Here is a 15,650-nt window from a genome sequence, read left to right on the forward strand (position 1 = left end):
CCTTGATAGGGCTTCAAAGGCCAAAGCTCTGCAGGTTTACCAGATCTTACTAACTTCCTGATTAAAGTAGCGGTCTACCCTGCCTGAAACCATCACCAGAGGGTGTTCCGCATCTATGTTGAATGAGTAAACACCTGCACACAAAGTCGAATCCAAAAGGAAACAAAAAATCATGTGTTATGTTGATATTTGGTAAAAAAAATCCAAAAGAAATTATTTGCAGAGCTTTTAGCATTGAATCATTGATAACAAATGATACATATTGAGAAATGTCAAAATAAAAAGAACTAGAAACAGATGAAAAGGGTCAAAGTGCCTCTAATTTTCTGGAGAAGTTTCCTCACTTTGGCACCCTTGGCAATAGGGCTGGATTTGAGTAGAGTCGAACTTGTGCTTATTTGAGTTCGAGCTCGATTTGATTTGCATGAAATTGAACTCAAGCTCGCTTCAATTAAGCTCAAGCTCGACTCATTTTAAAAAAGTCAAACTCGAGTTTGATTCAAGTTCATACTTTTAACTAGTTTGTTATTAAAATGACGTCGTTTTAATATATTGATTAAAATAATATCGTTTTATATCAAAATTTTTAGCTCTATGCGCTTAACGAGCTAAACACTTCAAAACTCATACTTGAAAATATTGAAGTTTCAGATTCGAGTTCAAGCTCGTTCTAACTGAGTTAAAGCTCAAACTCGAGTTCGGTTTAAATCTAGCCTTACTTGACAATTAATATGTACTTCAATAACACAAGTCTATAAAAGCAAATCCATCGCAAAGTAAACAAATTTAATAATTTGAGATACCTGTACGAGGTAAGAAAAGAACTCTCTCCATGGCCACTCAAGCTCAGGGTGTAATCAAGACTTTTGCTGAGGGGTTTCCGTGCCTCCATCATTGTTTTCTAAGCAATACATATTTTACTTTATAGTCACACTCAATTAAATATTAAATTTATACAAAAAAAAAATGATGAACATGTTAAATCTGAAATGCCGAAATATATCTAAGGCATGAAACATATTAAAACCCAAACACATAAAATCTCAATGAAGTTGGGATTCACAAAGTATATCCCAGATAGCTTGGAAGCATGAATGATTCTCAAGAGTGACATTTCTTGTTTTCATTTTGTAGTTAATTAAAGTTCAAATAACAATGATCATGCTTCAGTTCTATTTTAGAGTTTTATGTATAGTGATAGAGTAATACTATATGTACTTATTTTTTGGTACACAAATATATACATATGATATATTATCGTATGATTATGTGTTATTCTGTCTTTAATTCAAAATCACTTAATCATTTAATGACACATATCAAATGTATATCTATTTACGTATATAAAATAGACATACATAATTTTTTTAGGAATTGACAAGTCTAAACCAAATAAGATGAAAAAATAATAGGATGTAAATTTTTTTATGGAAGCATTTGTGTTATACCAAACGCTAAGTTTGAGTTTGTGTTAAAACTTTAAACGGCAATTCATGGTGTTTCATTGAGCTACATTTTAACAAAAAAAAATCATAGGCAATTATATTATGCAGAGTCAAACATAATTTGCTTCCTTCCTAGAATTATTAACAAAGTCATTTGACCATTCAACTTATAATAAAATTCAAAAAAGGGTATCACCTACATCCAACACAGCCTTATTCATCATTATGTTAAGTGCTCAATCAATATGCCGTAAACCATGTGCTCCTTTCAATAAGTTGTCCAATTGCACTCTTATTAAGGTTCATGTATATTTGTTCACAGCAAGAAAAAACATCCAGTACAAAAGTTTTTCATTCATAGAATCCTAGGAAAAAAGACTTATTCGCACCGAACATTTGGTCGGATCTTAAACTCACACTTGTTAAATTTTGAAAACTGAAATATCTATCTTTTTTTGGATTAAAGGTAAAAACATCAATTAAAACCTTAAAATTTTAAAATTTTATAAAGTAATTAAAATTTTATCTTATTCCCCACCCCCCCTTTTACCCGTAGTTTAAAAAACTAATATTTATTTCTAATCTTAACTTTTTCAATTTGGAAAACTTACATTTTTTTCTTCTAAGATTTATTTTTCTAGCCACCATCTCCGGTCATTATCTTCAACCCAACGTCTGTCCCTCCCATTGGCGCTTTCTCTCATTCTTGAATTGTTAGTCTCTCTTTATTAGCGTTTGGTCATTTGGTTTTGTTTGTCTTACTTTTTGTTTGTTTGGTTTTGTTTCATTTGTTGGCGTTTGGTCGTCTAGTTTGAAATCCATTTGGTTGACCAAAGTTACATGTTGGTCGTTTGGTTGTTTCATTTGTTTGGTGCTGTGCGAAATCTATGCATCTTGAATGAAATCAATGCTCGAACAAAACCAATCGATGGATGATTGGAAGACGACGAATGTGAGAGAGCAAAGTTAGATGAACGTGAGAGAGAATGAAGCCAGACAATCGGATTTTAAATGACAGACGAATCAAGAGTGAGATAGAGCATCAACGGGAGGGAGAGAGGTTGGCTTGAAGACGACAGCTAGAGACAGTGATTGGAAAAGTAAGAAAAGTAAATAAACCTTAGGGGAGAACATGTAATTTGAAAAATTAAGGAGGAAAATGAGGTAAAATTTTAATTTCTTTATATATTTTTCTTAAATAATATTTTTATCTTTAATCCTAATAAAAAATTTTAATAGAAAAGTTGATGTTTGGGTTTTCGAATAAAGGATAATCAATCAGTGAAATTTCATCATAATTCATAGGCACAAAAACTGCAATTATGACCAACATTTCCTCATTAATTCCAAAACACTGGACCATTCAAGATGCTCTAACAAGAAATTGTTACAGAAAAATAAAAATTTTACCTGGAAGCTGTAACTAGAAGCAATAGAGAACTAAGAAGCAGCTTATCAAATGAGTAATGAGGGAGAATAAGTGAAGAACGGGATTGCAACTTGGGTCTGAAAATTCTTGGAGGCGACAGCATGGTTCTGGAAATTGAGTTTTTGGGCTGTTTATACCTTAAAAAAAATAAAAACTTAGTAAGAAAACAAATTAAGGTGGGCTTGCATTAAAAATGTCAAAAAAAATTGGAGTTTAAGGGTGGGCATAGGCATACCCTAAAATGGCCCAATTCCATCCCTCCTCAAGCTCAAGCTACCCTTTAAGGGCTTGCGCATGCTGATGCAAGAGACTGTATCTTTTATTTTTCAACTTACTATTCTTCAGTCAAAATCAACAAATTATCTTTATACTTGGTTCAATTTATGGAGAATCTTTTTACAAGTTACTATCATATACCAAGCTGAAGGTTAAACAGCAAACTCTTAAAGTCCTTAATTTTAGTTCATGCAGTTATGAGTGAAAGAGCATTCATGTGAAGAAGCTTGAGAAACACTACTAACAAATTTTTTATAGATATCATGATCTCTACTGACATTTTCATGCAACTCTTTTTACATTTTGAAAATCTATTGAGTTTGTTTTTTTTTTTTAATTGACCTTTTTGATGCAAACTTTACCTTGTTTTTATATAATAGAATTAAATTTTGGATGTAATTCTAATAATCTGATCCTTAATGTTACCATATAATAGAATTAATAAGCATATCCTTAATGCACTCTATATATTCATAAATCATAGAAGAGTAACAAAATCACATATACTGGCTATAAATGTTCCAGCCCACATTGATGTCCCTATGATACTATTGCAAATGAGTCTAAGACATGCCAGAAACAAGATAGACCAATCAATTTTAAAGATAAAAATCCATGAAAAAGGAAAAAAAAATGCAAACAATCGAGCTGTCTAAATTAAGGAGGTTGGTACTTATGAAGAGACCATTGACATAATTGCTGGTAAACTCTAGAAGAGGTTAAGTACCTACAAAATAATAAAGAGATCTTAATAAGTTATGTCATGGTAGGACAAAAACAAAATCGAAAGGAAATACTTGTTGACAATATATTTAAATATAACGTAACGCTTAATATTATGAATGAAAGTGAGAATCTCGAACCTAAAATTGTTGAAGAATGTTGTAATAGAATGGTTAACCAAAATGGAAAGATGCAATCATGACATAATTAAACTCACTTGCAAAACGTGAGGTTTTTTTTACCTGTATTCTAAACATGTGAAGATGCAAAACTTGTAAAGTTCAAATGGGTCTTTGTACAAAAAATAAATGAGAAAAATGAAACTAGATATTAAACACAACTTTAGCACAAGGTTTTCTCAAAGAACCGATATTGATTATGAAGAAATATATTCTCTAGTCGTGGATGCAATTACATTTCAATATCTTATTAATCTAATAGTTTAAGAAAAATCTTTATATACGTCTAATAGATGTTGTTATAACCTATTTTTATGGATAGTTTGATAACGACATCTATATAAAAATCCTTGAAGGATTTCAAGTGTCTCAAACTTCTGACCAAGTTTTTCAAAAACCTATTCAATTAAATTATAAAAATCTTTGTATTTATTAAAATAATTTAGACGTATATAGTATAAGTGTCTTGGTGATTATTTAATGAAACAAGGTTATCAAATCAATCAAATATGTTGGTGTTTTTATTTTATAAAGAAATATGAATTAAATTTTATTATCATTGTTGTTTATGTTGATGATTCGAACCTTATTGAAAGTCTTGAAGAACTCTCAAAAGTAGTCAGATTTATTAAAATGAAAGATCTTGGAAAAACAAAGTTGTGCATTTGCTTGCAAATTGAACATTTGGTGAATAGAATTCATTTTTATCAATTATATATAAAAAAAAAAGTCTTAAAACAAGTTTGCATGGATAAAGCTCACCCATTGAGTACCCTAGTGATTCTTCGAACATTTGATTTGAATAAAGATCATGAGGATAACGAAAAACTATTTGGTCTTCAAGTATCATATATCAATACAAGCGGACATTAATGTATCTTGTTAATAATACACAACCTGATATAACATTTGCTATTAATTACTTATTAGTAAGATATAGTTCTTCCCCAACACCGGAGACATTGGAATGAAGTTAAGCAATATTTAGATATCACTGCAACACAATTAATGAGTTTGTTTTATTTAAATAAATCTAGAACTCAACTAATTGGTTATACAGATGTAAATATTTATGTTATCGGTATAAAACTCGATCTCAAACATGTTATTTATTCACATATGGTACAACAACTATATCATAGATGTCTAAAAAACAAACATAACCATTGCTTCATCAAATCATGCAGAAAAACTAAAATCTCATAAGGCAAAATGAGAATATGTTTGGCTAAGATTTATGACTCGAAATTTTATGAGAAACTTCAAAATGAGAACATGTAGTCTACCTTCAGAGAAAGATACTCAAACCTTATTTTATGAAGACAACATTGCATGCATGACACAACTAAAAGGGGGATATATAAACGAAGATTGAACAAAACACATTCAACCAAAAATTTTTTCATGCATGATCTTCAAAAGAATGGTGATATTGAAGTTTCGCAATTTTGTTCCAAGTGATTATTTGACATACTTACTTACCAAGGTATTGCCTTATGCAACATATGAAAAATTTATAAGGAACCATATGAGAGTTATGAAAATAATAGATATCTTTAATCTCCCAACTCTTGGTATCTCATAACCTTCATCTTTTTGCATTTCATGTCATTCAACCTTTTACATTCAATAACTTCGTTGTTATAGTGGTAATTTATTTCCCTTATTATGAATTTAATTTACCATTAAATCTCTGATATCTCAAAAGTTTTCGTAACCCTATAAAGAAAGGGTAATTGTAACATAAAAAAATAAAACAAAAATTTTCACATATTTTCTTTCTTATATTCATTCCTGGTGCATCTCCTTCCTATGTTCTTCTTATTCTATTGATATATTATTATCAAATTTAAAACAGTTTAAAGTAATTATTTGAAATTTCATATTATAATAGGAGTTTAATTTGAAGAGTTCAATTAGTCATATTGAATGGATGAATGCAGATGGACGATTACATTGTTCATTACTTCTTCATATGCCCATGAAGGTATCAGAATGGTGTTAAAATATTACACAATTTGAAGAATTTCATAATGAATATGTATATGCATGCCTTGACACATGCCGATTTTCAAAATAATTACAAACCCCCAATATAATTAATTCTATAAACTAATAGCTAATACCTGTTAGCATATCTCCAATATGACTCAACCATGAGTGATTTATCTTACATGAATTAACTCTCTATTCAAATCTAATTTCTCAACAAAACCAAAATGACAGACAACATGAAGAAAGCTTCTCTACTGAGTTTTCCAATATCTTAAACATTATCTTTTTATGTAAGAGTAATACTATGCATATTTATTTTGGGTACATAAATATATATACACTTATATGTGTCATTACATGATTGAGTGTTACTTTATCCTTAATTCAAAATTACACAATCATATGATAACATAAGTAAGTGTGCACACATTTGAATACCCAGAGTGGGTACACATAATTTCATTGTTTTGTGTAATTAGTCACATAATCAATTTGCCTCAAGCTACAGTAATATCAGCTACAGTCACATATTGTATAATTCTAGAGGATGCTAAATGATTTCTTGTCACCTATAAATGAACCAAATGAACAATTGCCCTTGTTAATTTCTCACATAAATTTTATTCAACATTACCTAATACATTCATGCATTGTTAAAGAAGATTTTCATAAAAGAAATGTGTTTCAAGCTTTCAGCTATTCTTACAATCCATGTGAATATAGAGATTTGGAAGCAGGAATTTATAAAAATACTATTCACTCAAGATTTATTCTCCAAGTCTTGTATCTTCCATTGATTTGTACTGGGAAATTCTGATTTAAATGATGAAATGTCAATTATGTGTAACTTTTATAAGTAGTTTTTAATACAAAATTTGGTTTCAATACTTAAGAAATTAATCATTTTAAAATTTCCCATTTGTAAAAATCATCAATATGTTCATAATCAAATTATTTGATAACGTATTACTTATTGAGTGATTATTGATGATATAAAGAAGACGATTACATAATAATACAAGACCAAATATAGCAGTTATTGTTAACTTAACTTTTCGTAAGATACAGTTTAACACGAAAACATTAGAATGAAGTTAAACATATATTCAGATACCTTATAGACAATTGATATGAGTTTGTTTTATTCAAATAAATTTAGAATTCAACTAAATGGTTATACAGATGTAAGATATATGTCTTATCGATATAAAGCTCGATCTCATTCACATATGGTGGAACAACTACATCATAAAGGTCTACAAAACGAACAAAAACTACTACTCTATCAAATCATGCAAAATACTAGAAATTCATGATGCAAACTGAGAATAAGTTTGGCTAAGATTCATTACTTAACCTGTCCAAAAGACATGTGATTTATCATCAAAGAATATATACTCCAATGATATTTTATGAAGACAGCATTGCATACGTAACACAACTAAAATGAGGATATATAAAAGCGGACAGAACAAAACACATTTCTCCAAAGTTCTTTTTCACACATGATCTTCAAAAAATAATTTGACAGATTTATTTTCAAAGGTTTTGTCTTCGCTAATATTTAAAACATTGGTTCATAATATTGGACTGCATCAGCTTAGATTCTTTAAATGATGTTTCCAACAAGATGAGTAACGAAACATATTGTGTACAAAATGGACATCCGAAGGGGAGAGCTATGAACATAATGGATGTGCTTAATCTCCCAACTCACTGTATCTCATAAACTTCATTTCTTTGCATTTCATGTTCTTCAAACTTTCACATTATATAACTTCTTTGTTATCAAAGTAACTTATTCCCCTTATTATAAATTTATTTTACCATTAAATCATTGGTATCTCAAAGGTTTTATAGCCCTCTACAATAGGGATAATTAATTTGTAACATGAAAAATAAAACACAAATTTTCACATGTTTTCTTTCTTGTGTTCATCCCTCCTGCACCTCTTTCTTATTTCTGTTTTATTAAATTTAAAATAGTTGAAGGTAATTATTTGAAATTTCATATCATAATAGGAGTTTGAAAAGTTTAATTAGTCATATTAAAAGGAATGAATGGAAATGGATGATCACTTCCGCATTACTTCATCAATTAAACCATGTCTATCTATTTTTAATATTCAATTTGTGTATACGGATGATGTGTTATCATATAATTGAATAATTTTGAATTAAAAATAAAAAACTCTCAATCGCGTGATAACATATCATCTATGTATATGAATTGTATATAAAAAATAAATACACATAGCATTACTCATGTACTGAGATAATTGACATACACACAATGTGTCAACATATATTAGAACAATAAAATAATACATACACACTTTTGATATATAATTTATATGCACAGATAATATAGTATTATGTGATTAGATGATTTTAAATCAAAGATAAAATAATATACTATATATCTAAATTATATATAAAAAATATGTACACATAAAATTGTCCGTACTAAAACTTAGATAACTGGCAAGGTCATGAAATGGTGTTGACTTTTGGTCAACGAAATTCTCCATTTGAACAAAGAGGAGAGGCCGGTGGTGCTTTGCTTGGCATGCTTAAACTTTTCTGGCATTGAGTTATTGGTCACTAATAAACAAATTAAACATCTTTCTTTATTCTTTTTGGAATTCCAATAACATATTTTATTGTTATGATAATCTCTACAAAATTAAGTATTCGATATTTAATTAGTGGGCGCATTTTTTATAAGCTAAACATTGTCAAAAGGCATAAAAAAAGAGCCACTCTTTTAGTAGAAGCTTCATTTTTATCACCAAATTTTATTCCAAGCCATGCTTTGTGCTCCCTATAATCATTCTCCTTTTAGCCCATTTATTTTCCTGCTTTTAATCATGATTAAATTATAATACTTAGCGGCGACATGCGGTGAAGTTTTGGCCATATTGAAGACAAGACATGAATGATTAATCCCAATTATATATGATTTGATTATAATACAATCTTTAATTATTGGCAACTTATGATAAGATTACATTTTTAATGTATGTTATTAAGTAATTATATAATTTTAAATTAATAATAAAATAATATTCAATCATATTATGATATATTAAAAAAATAGATACGTATAACATTGTTCTTATAATAAAATTATATATATATAAATATAAATTAGATATATAAATAATACGTCATTATATGAGTTAATGATTTTAAATTTAAAATAAAGTAATATTTAATTATATGATGATATATTATTTATTTACTTGATTGTATACTTAAACTATACATAAAATACATTGATCGAAAAATTAGGTCGGCCTGAATGTTTGTGATAAACTCTCTTTATGTAGTTGCTGCTTGTAACAAAAAGCTGATGAGATGAAAGATGAGATCTAAATTGGAGAAATTATCATAGTTAAGATTAATTATATTATATGATCACGGGATCGCCACCTTAATTTAATAATGGAAACGACGTCATTCCATTCAAACTAAAGCCAGAAGTTGAGGAGGTGTCGTTGAAAATCCAAGATTGCTTCCTCCATTAGACCAGGAACTCAAAGATTAGTTTAGATATATGTATTTGATCTGTCATTGAACAAATTGCACCCAATTCCAGAAATTTATTTCAACACTTTCTATTTATGCGTACGTAGAGATGACAAGAAGATGAGTAAGGAGATGAGTAGAAACTGAATACCTTAATCTCTGTTTTTGTCTTGACAAAAAATTTTTTCATTATCCTTGCTCCATTCCCAATGTTAGAATGATAGGAATCTTTCATCCTTTTCTAGTAGAAAAATCTCTCTTCCTTTCTCTATCTCTACAGAGAAATTATCCTGATTTCTTCTCTCTATTTCTATTAAAAATATAATAGAATATTTCTCCAGTATTAAAACATATTTAAAATAATTTAAAACTTTTAAGAGGAATTTAATATATAAAGGTTTAGAGAATATATAAAGAAGTTGACAAACCGAGAAGAGGATATATTAAGGAGGGGATGATTCAAAGATATATTTATCTTTGTCCTGTCTTATCTCTAATTACAGAGATTTTAACCATTCTTATTTCCATCTTTATCAGAAAATCTCTTTCCCATCTAAACAAAAAAAATTCAAAAACCTAGTTTCGTAGGTCAAATTGTCATCTTTGTTTGTTCTCTTGTTACATATAAAAATGAAAGGGTTATATAATAGGTTTATTGAATTTATACGTATGATTTATTATAAAGTTAAGCTACAACTATTATTGTGAAGCTTAAAATATCGCACTATGATCATATAGCTATAGTATTGCTTGAATTTTGAAGCAGAATGAATTTATTTAAGCAATAGTATTTATTAATTAATTGATAGAGGGAAATGCAATTAACGGTCAGTGTTAATGATATTAATCGTATTGTCTTAATTCCATTGCCATTAATTTTGCCTTATTCCTTTTATCTGCGGTGGGCAAATGAGAATCTAATTCTTATCTCTAAGTCCAAGATCTTAAAATCCCTTCGTGTCTTCCCTTTGAATGTTTCTTCACCATAACTCATCAATCATTTATTGTTCACTCTTCATTGTAAGTTATTTACTTTTTTTTTTTTGTCCACATCACAATTAAGCCTCAAAGTCATAAAAGAAGAAATTAAAAGTATTATCATGATCCTAAGTGTTAGTAAAATTTGTGGAGTATTAAAATTTGTAAGGATAAGATACAGGTTTGAATTTTATCATATTTATAAAATTTTAACTTACTTAATATAGTAGTTATAGGTTTAGTTACTGTATCTCGAGTTTATCCCTCTGATTAATTCAAGCGTGGTCCCTGGTCACAGAAAAAATATATATATTATCATTCTTTTTTTATAATCAAAATAATAATTGAAGATCAACTAGGACACCTCTTTATTTTATAACGTTTTTTATATGAAGTGGGACAATAATATTACCTAAAGAAAGCAACAAAATTGAATGTAAGGTTCTAAAATTTTCTTTATTTTTTGTTGCTACGAATATTTCTCAATTTTTCTCTACCGTTAAAGGTTAATTTTAAAATTTGATCAAACATGTTCAAAAATTACCTTATCTGTCAAATGAGAGGATTCTAATTTTTAAGTATAAAAGAGTGAGAATTCAAATATCTTTTAATAATATTTTAATATTAAACTCTTATTTATCTATATTGACGGTTTAAGTAAGATTCTCGTTATAAAAAATATATTTATTGATTAGATACTCTTCACATTAATCCTTAGACATCACTTTTATGACACTAACTTTTGATCATAAAGAATGGAAAAGGCTAAGATGGAAGAATCAAACTTTTTCCCATTCGGCTCAAAAGGAGAGCAGAAAGAGGGAGAGGAGCCTGTAGCAAATCATTGTTCTATGCCAGTAAGTACGATATTAATTAGTGTATAATAAGTTAATTAATTAACTAAACAAACTTTAAATCTTACCATTATTTCATAACCAAAGAGATGACAGACTTTCAAGTCTTTTTGATAAACCTTGGCAAAGAGACATTGCCTTGAAAAAAAAAAATTCAAACCATGAAAATTCTTACATAATGGAACATGCATTCACGTTATCATCACTGAAGATCGAAACAAGATTATCCTCCGGCGCGGTGGTGGCCGGAAAAGCTTGAACAACGTTACGAACGAAGCCGGCCGGTGCCCTTTTGTCATAAACTCCAGCAACATAAGGATAGTAAACCAGATGTTGAGGGATATAAGGCCAAAATTCAGCTCTTTTGCCTGTGCTTTTCACCCTCTTTAACACCTTGTTTGGTTCAACATACCCGCTCACTGTTACCCGGCTTTGTTTCCGATTCACCTCCACAGTCTTTACACCTGCATAAGGAAATTATAAATTAATAAACCCTTTATTTCCAGGCAATAATTAAATGTTAAATCAGTTATTTGAAACAAATCAGTAGGGATTCCATATATTTAAATGTGACAAATAATTTTATAAGTTTCCTTCATATATTTGTTGGCCATCATAATTGATAAAGATATGTTTTAAGGTCAAAAGAAACTGGATTCTCCAGGTCACAAAAGATTCAGCAGTAATTCCATATTTTTATATGTATACAGATTTCAACTTAGAAGATTCTTTTGTGTTTCTTCTATAGAGAAATATATGATTCAGAAGGGTAAATAGAGAGAAAGAGAGCTAGCCGTTTTAGCTATTTTAATGCAGAAAGCTTCAGGATGACGAACCTTTCATTGAGGTTACAGCTTTTTTGACTCTTCGTTCACAGCCATCACAGTCCATTTTGACTTTGATTTCAACCGTCTGAGAAACAAAACACAAACCGTTTCAGTATAAATAGAACACAAGAAGGGAAGATATATTGAAAGACAAAAAACACAGCTATGAAAGAGGGAGGAAGTTGAAGAAATAAGAACACCTGCATTGCTTTGCGTTTTTTCCTGGTGGTGGTGACAGTGCAAAAGTTGGAGAGGTAATCAAGAGCCCCCATTTTGCTTGACAGGAAAGAGAGAGACACTATATGATATATGTGCAGAGGCCTGGCTCTTATATACCAGTGTGGTTATTGTATTAAATAAAAGAGGCATATATAAACACATAATTTTAGTCTTTTAAGACCACTTTCGTGTGTATTACATAATCTCATCTGTACGCTCCTAATTTAATATAATCCAACAATTTTATAATCAATTTAAACAATTTCATACATGAAGATAAAAATTTGCACATATACCACATTGATAGTGGAGATGGCAACGGGTGGGATAAGGATTTAATCCCTTAATCTCTATCTCTGCCTTTGCAGGAGAAAGTTTTCTGTCCATCCCAACCCTATCCTTGATATAGGGATGATAGGGAATCACCCCCCTTCCCCCCTCGTACGAACAATTTTTCTCCCTTTCCTTCCTCATTCCTATTAAAAAAATAATAAAATATTTATTAGATGTCTCAACATATTAATAATAATTCAAAAATATTTTTTTTGGATGGGTAAACTTAAGGAGACTATTATATCAAGTAAGTCAAAGTTTTACAAGTATAACAGAGACTCAAACCTAAACTTTTATTTTAGAAGTTCTAATATTTCATTAATTTTGTTAACCGTTGGGTCAATAATTCAAAATTTGTAAGAGTAAGTCAATAAACAAAAGTTTAGAAAATATGTAAGAGAAAGGACAAATTAAGGAGGGGGTGAGTCAAGAATATATTTATTCTTGTCATCCCCCTATCCCTAATTATAGGGATTTTGGTTAACCTTGTTCCCGTCCCCATTTTTATTTGAAAATCCTCTCTCTGAACAAAGAGAGATGTGTTAAAACCCATTTTCGCAAACCGAATTGTTATCTCTAATTGATAATAACATAAACTAAATATATTTATATTTATGCAAATTAAATTCAATAATTGTTAGATAAACAAGATTATTATATAGATAAAAAAGCAATATGAAAAAAATATAAAAAAGAAGGCAATAAGGTGAAAAAAAACGAGAGAAGAGCAACCAGTTTTGGCTCCTCTCATAATTTTTTAATGGATTATGATAATGGGAAACTGTTGTAAAGTACTTTTGTGTTTGCTTTCAACTTTGCTGAATGGGTGTGGCTCCGCTTTGCAATTATTTATTATAAAAAAACAACAATAATGGTTTGTATACATTGAAACATCGACAACAAGGAAATCTTTCATTTATATCTGTATTTTATACCAACTATGTTCATATTTATCTCCTCAATCTTTTCTCTTCAAATTGATTAATTATTTATAGTTTCATAGGCATATTGAGCCAAGTTAGAGATCTAATTCAAATACAGAATGACTTTTTTATTAGGCCGAAAGACTTACTCCCACCCAAGGTTTAGTTTATTTCTAAACACTTATTTATAAGATTTTAAAAACTTAAATACCTACTTTTTATCAAATTTCTATTAAAATTATTAATTAATTATAAGGGTAAAACAGTTACTTTATCATTAATATTAAAATAAATAAAATTATATCTCATTTCTCTCTTTATTTTAAAAAACTAACAATTGCCCTTATCCAAAAGTTTAAAAAGTTATATTTTCCCTTTACTAGGGTTTACTTTCTTCCCCTTCCTTCTTTGGTGATCGGACTCCAACCAAGACCGGTCTTCATCTCGTCCTTCTCCCTCTGTTACCGAAACAATGCTTGATGAAGCGTAAAGAAGCCCTAGCCAACTTCTCTAGATCCTTTGGCATTTTCTGTCTAATTGGCTTTAGACAAAGCTTCCATTGTGCAATTTGTCTTCATCTGAAGTTGAATCAATGGAAAAAGAACTCAAATGGCATCGTCCAGAGTTGATTTGATGAAGACTCTTCATCAAGCTTTGTTGCGTTAGACATTTTTTACGACGACATAAGGAGAAGGATGGGATGAAAATGATCTTGACTGGAGTCTAATCACCGGAGAAGGAAGGGGAAGAAAGTAAACCCCAGCGTGGGGGAAAATGCAACTTTTCTAACTTTTGGATAAGAAAAAATTATTAGTTTTTTAATCTAAAAGAGAAAAATAAAATATAATTTTATTTATTTTAATATTAATTATAAAATAACAATTTTACCTATATAACGAACTAAAAATTTTTATCAAAAATGGAATGATAGATGAATATTTAAGTTTTTAAAACTCCATAAATTGGTATTCAAAAATAGACCAAACCTTAGGTGGGAATAAGTCTTTTGGCCTTTTTATTATAAGACAGTATACGTTCAGTGATACGAATTAATTAGGTCCTAATTTTTGGAGTACTTTGAATCCTTCTGACTTTGAGTCTACACATAAATTCTCAAATTTCGTCCATCGTCGGAAATATGAAGTCAAAAAGGAATATTTCTCTCTTTACACTTTTAAATTGAAATAATAAATGGACGATTAGAAATTTGTTCCTCGTTATATGTCAAAAGATCCACCACCAACCCATTAATTATTTCTTTAACAAATTTATATACATATATTTTTAATATGTAAATTAGTATACACATGACATATTATTATATGATTCGATGGATTTGAATTAAGTATAAAGTAACATCCAATCACATAATAACACATAATTTATATACCCATTTGTATATTTAAAAACAAAGACGAGTTTACAGAAGTCATATGTAGGATGGGTAATGTGGACATGTAGAGCTGTGAGAAACTAGGGATAAAATTAAAGTGGAATGACAATGTTTATTTGTTGTCATTAAAAAACATATGATTCGAAACTTTAAATGACTATCATTTGCGTTGTCTTGGAAAAGTTATAAGAATTGGATCATGGAAAAGAGACGACCAAGGAGAGTTTCACAGCCATGCATTGCCACCCAATTTTATATTTTTAGGCTTCTGCTATGCAATCAAAAGATTTTATTCGGAGTCAATTCATGAAAGTTGTTATAGTGGATAGAGTCTTTGTGACCGGTAATACCTAACAACACCGACCTATATGAATATGAAATGATCTCGAGTTTAAAGGACTAATAAATTTTAAAAGTTACATCAAAGTAATTAAAAACACAACTTCTACTAATATATCAAAATTCTATAATTACGAGTTTACTTTTTTAAAATTCAATAATAAATGGATGAAAAAGCATTAATTCCTTTTTGCTTTTTGAAAATC

General features: G+C 29.3%; 1 protein-coding gene across 1 annotated transcript; it reads right to left on the reverse strand.

Annotated features, from left to right (window-relative positions):
• Nucleotides 1–11,452: 11,452 nt before the first annotated feature.
• LOC123198329 (heavy metal-associated isoprenylated plant protein 21) lies at nt 11,453–12,568 on the reverse strand. The gene is made up of 3 exons (XM_044613015.1): nt 12,438–12,568; nt 12,247–12,322; nt 11,453–11,874 (listed from the first exon to the last, which is right to left on the reverse strand). The coding sequence occupies exons 1-3, from the start codon at nt 12,507–12,509 to the stop codon at nt 11,582–11,584; spliced, it is 441 nt and encodes a 146-aa protein (XP_044468950.1). The 5' UTR covers nt 12,510–12,568; the 3' UTR covers nt 11,453–11,581.
• Nucleotides 12,569–15,650: the final 3,082 nt, after the last annotated feature.

Source organism: Mangifera indica, chromosome 15, assembly GCF_011075055.1.
Source record: "Mangifera indica cultivar Alphonso chromosome 15, CATAS_Mindica_2.1, whole genome shotgun sequence".
NCBI lineage: Eukaryota > Viridiplantae > Streptophyta > Magnoliopsida > Sapindales > Anacardiaceae > Mangifera > Mangifera indica.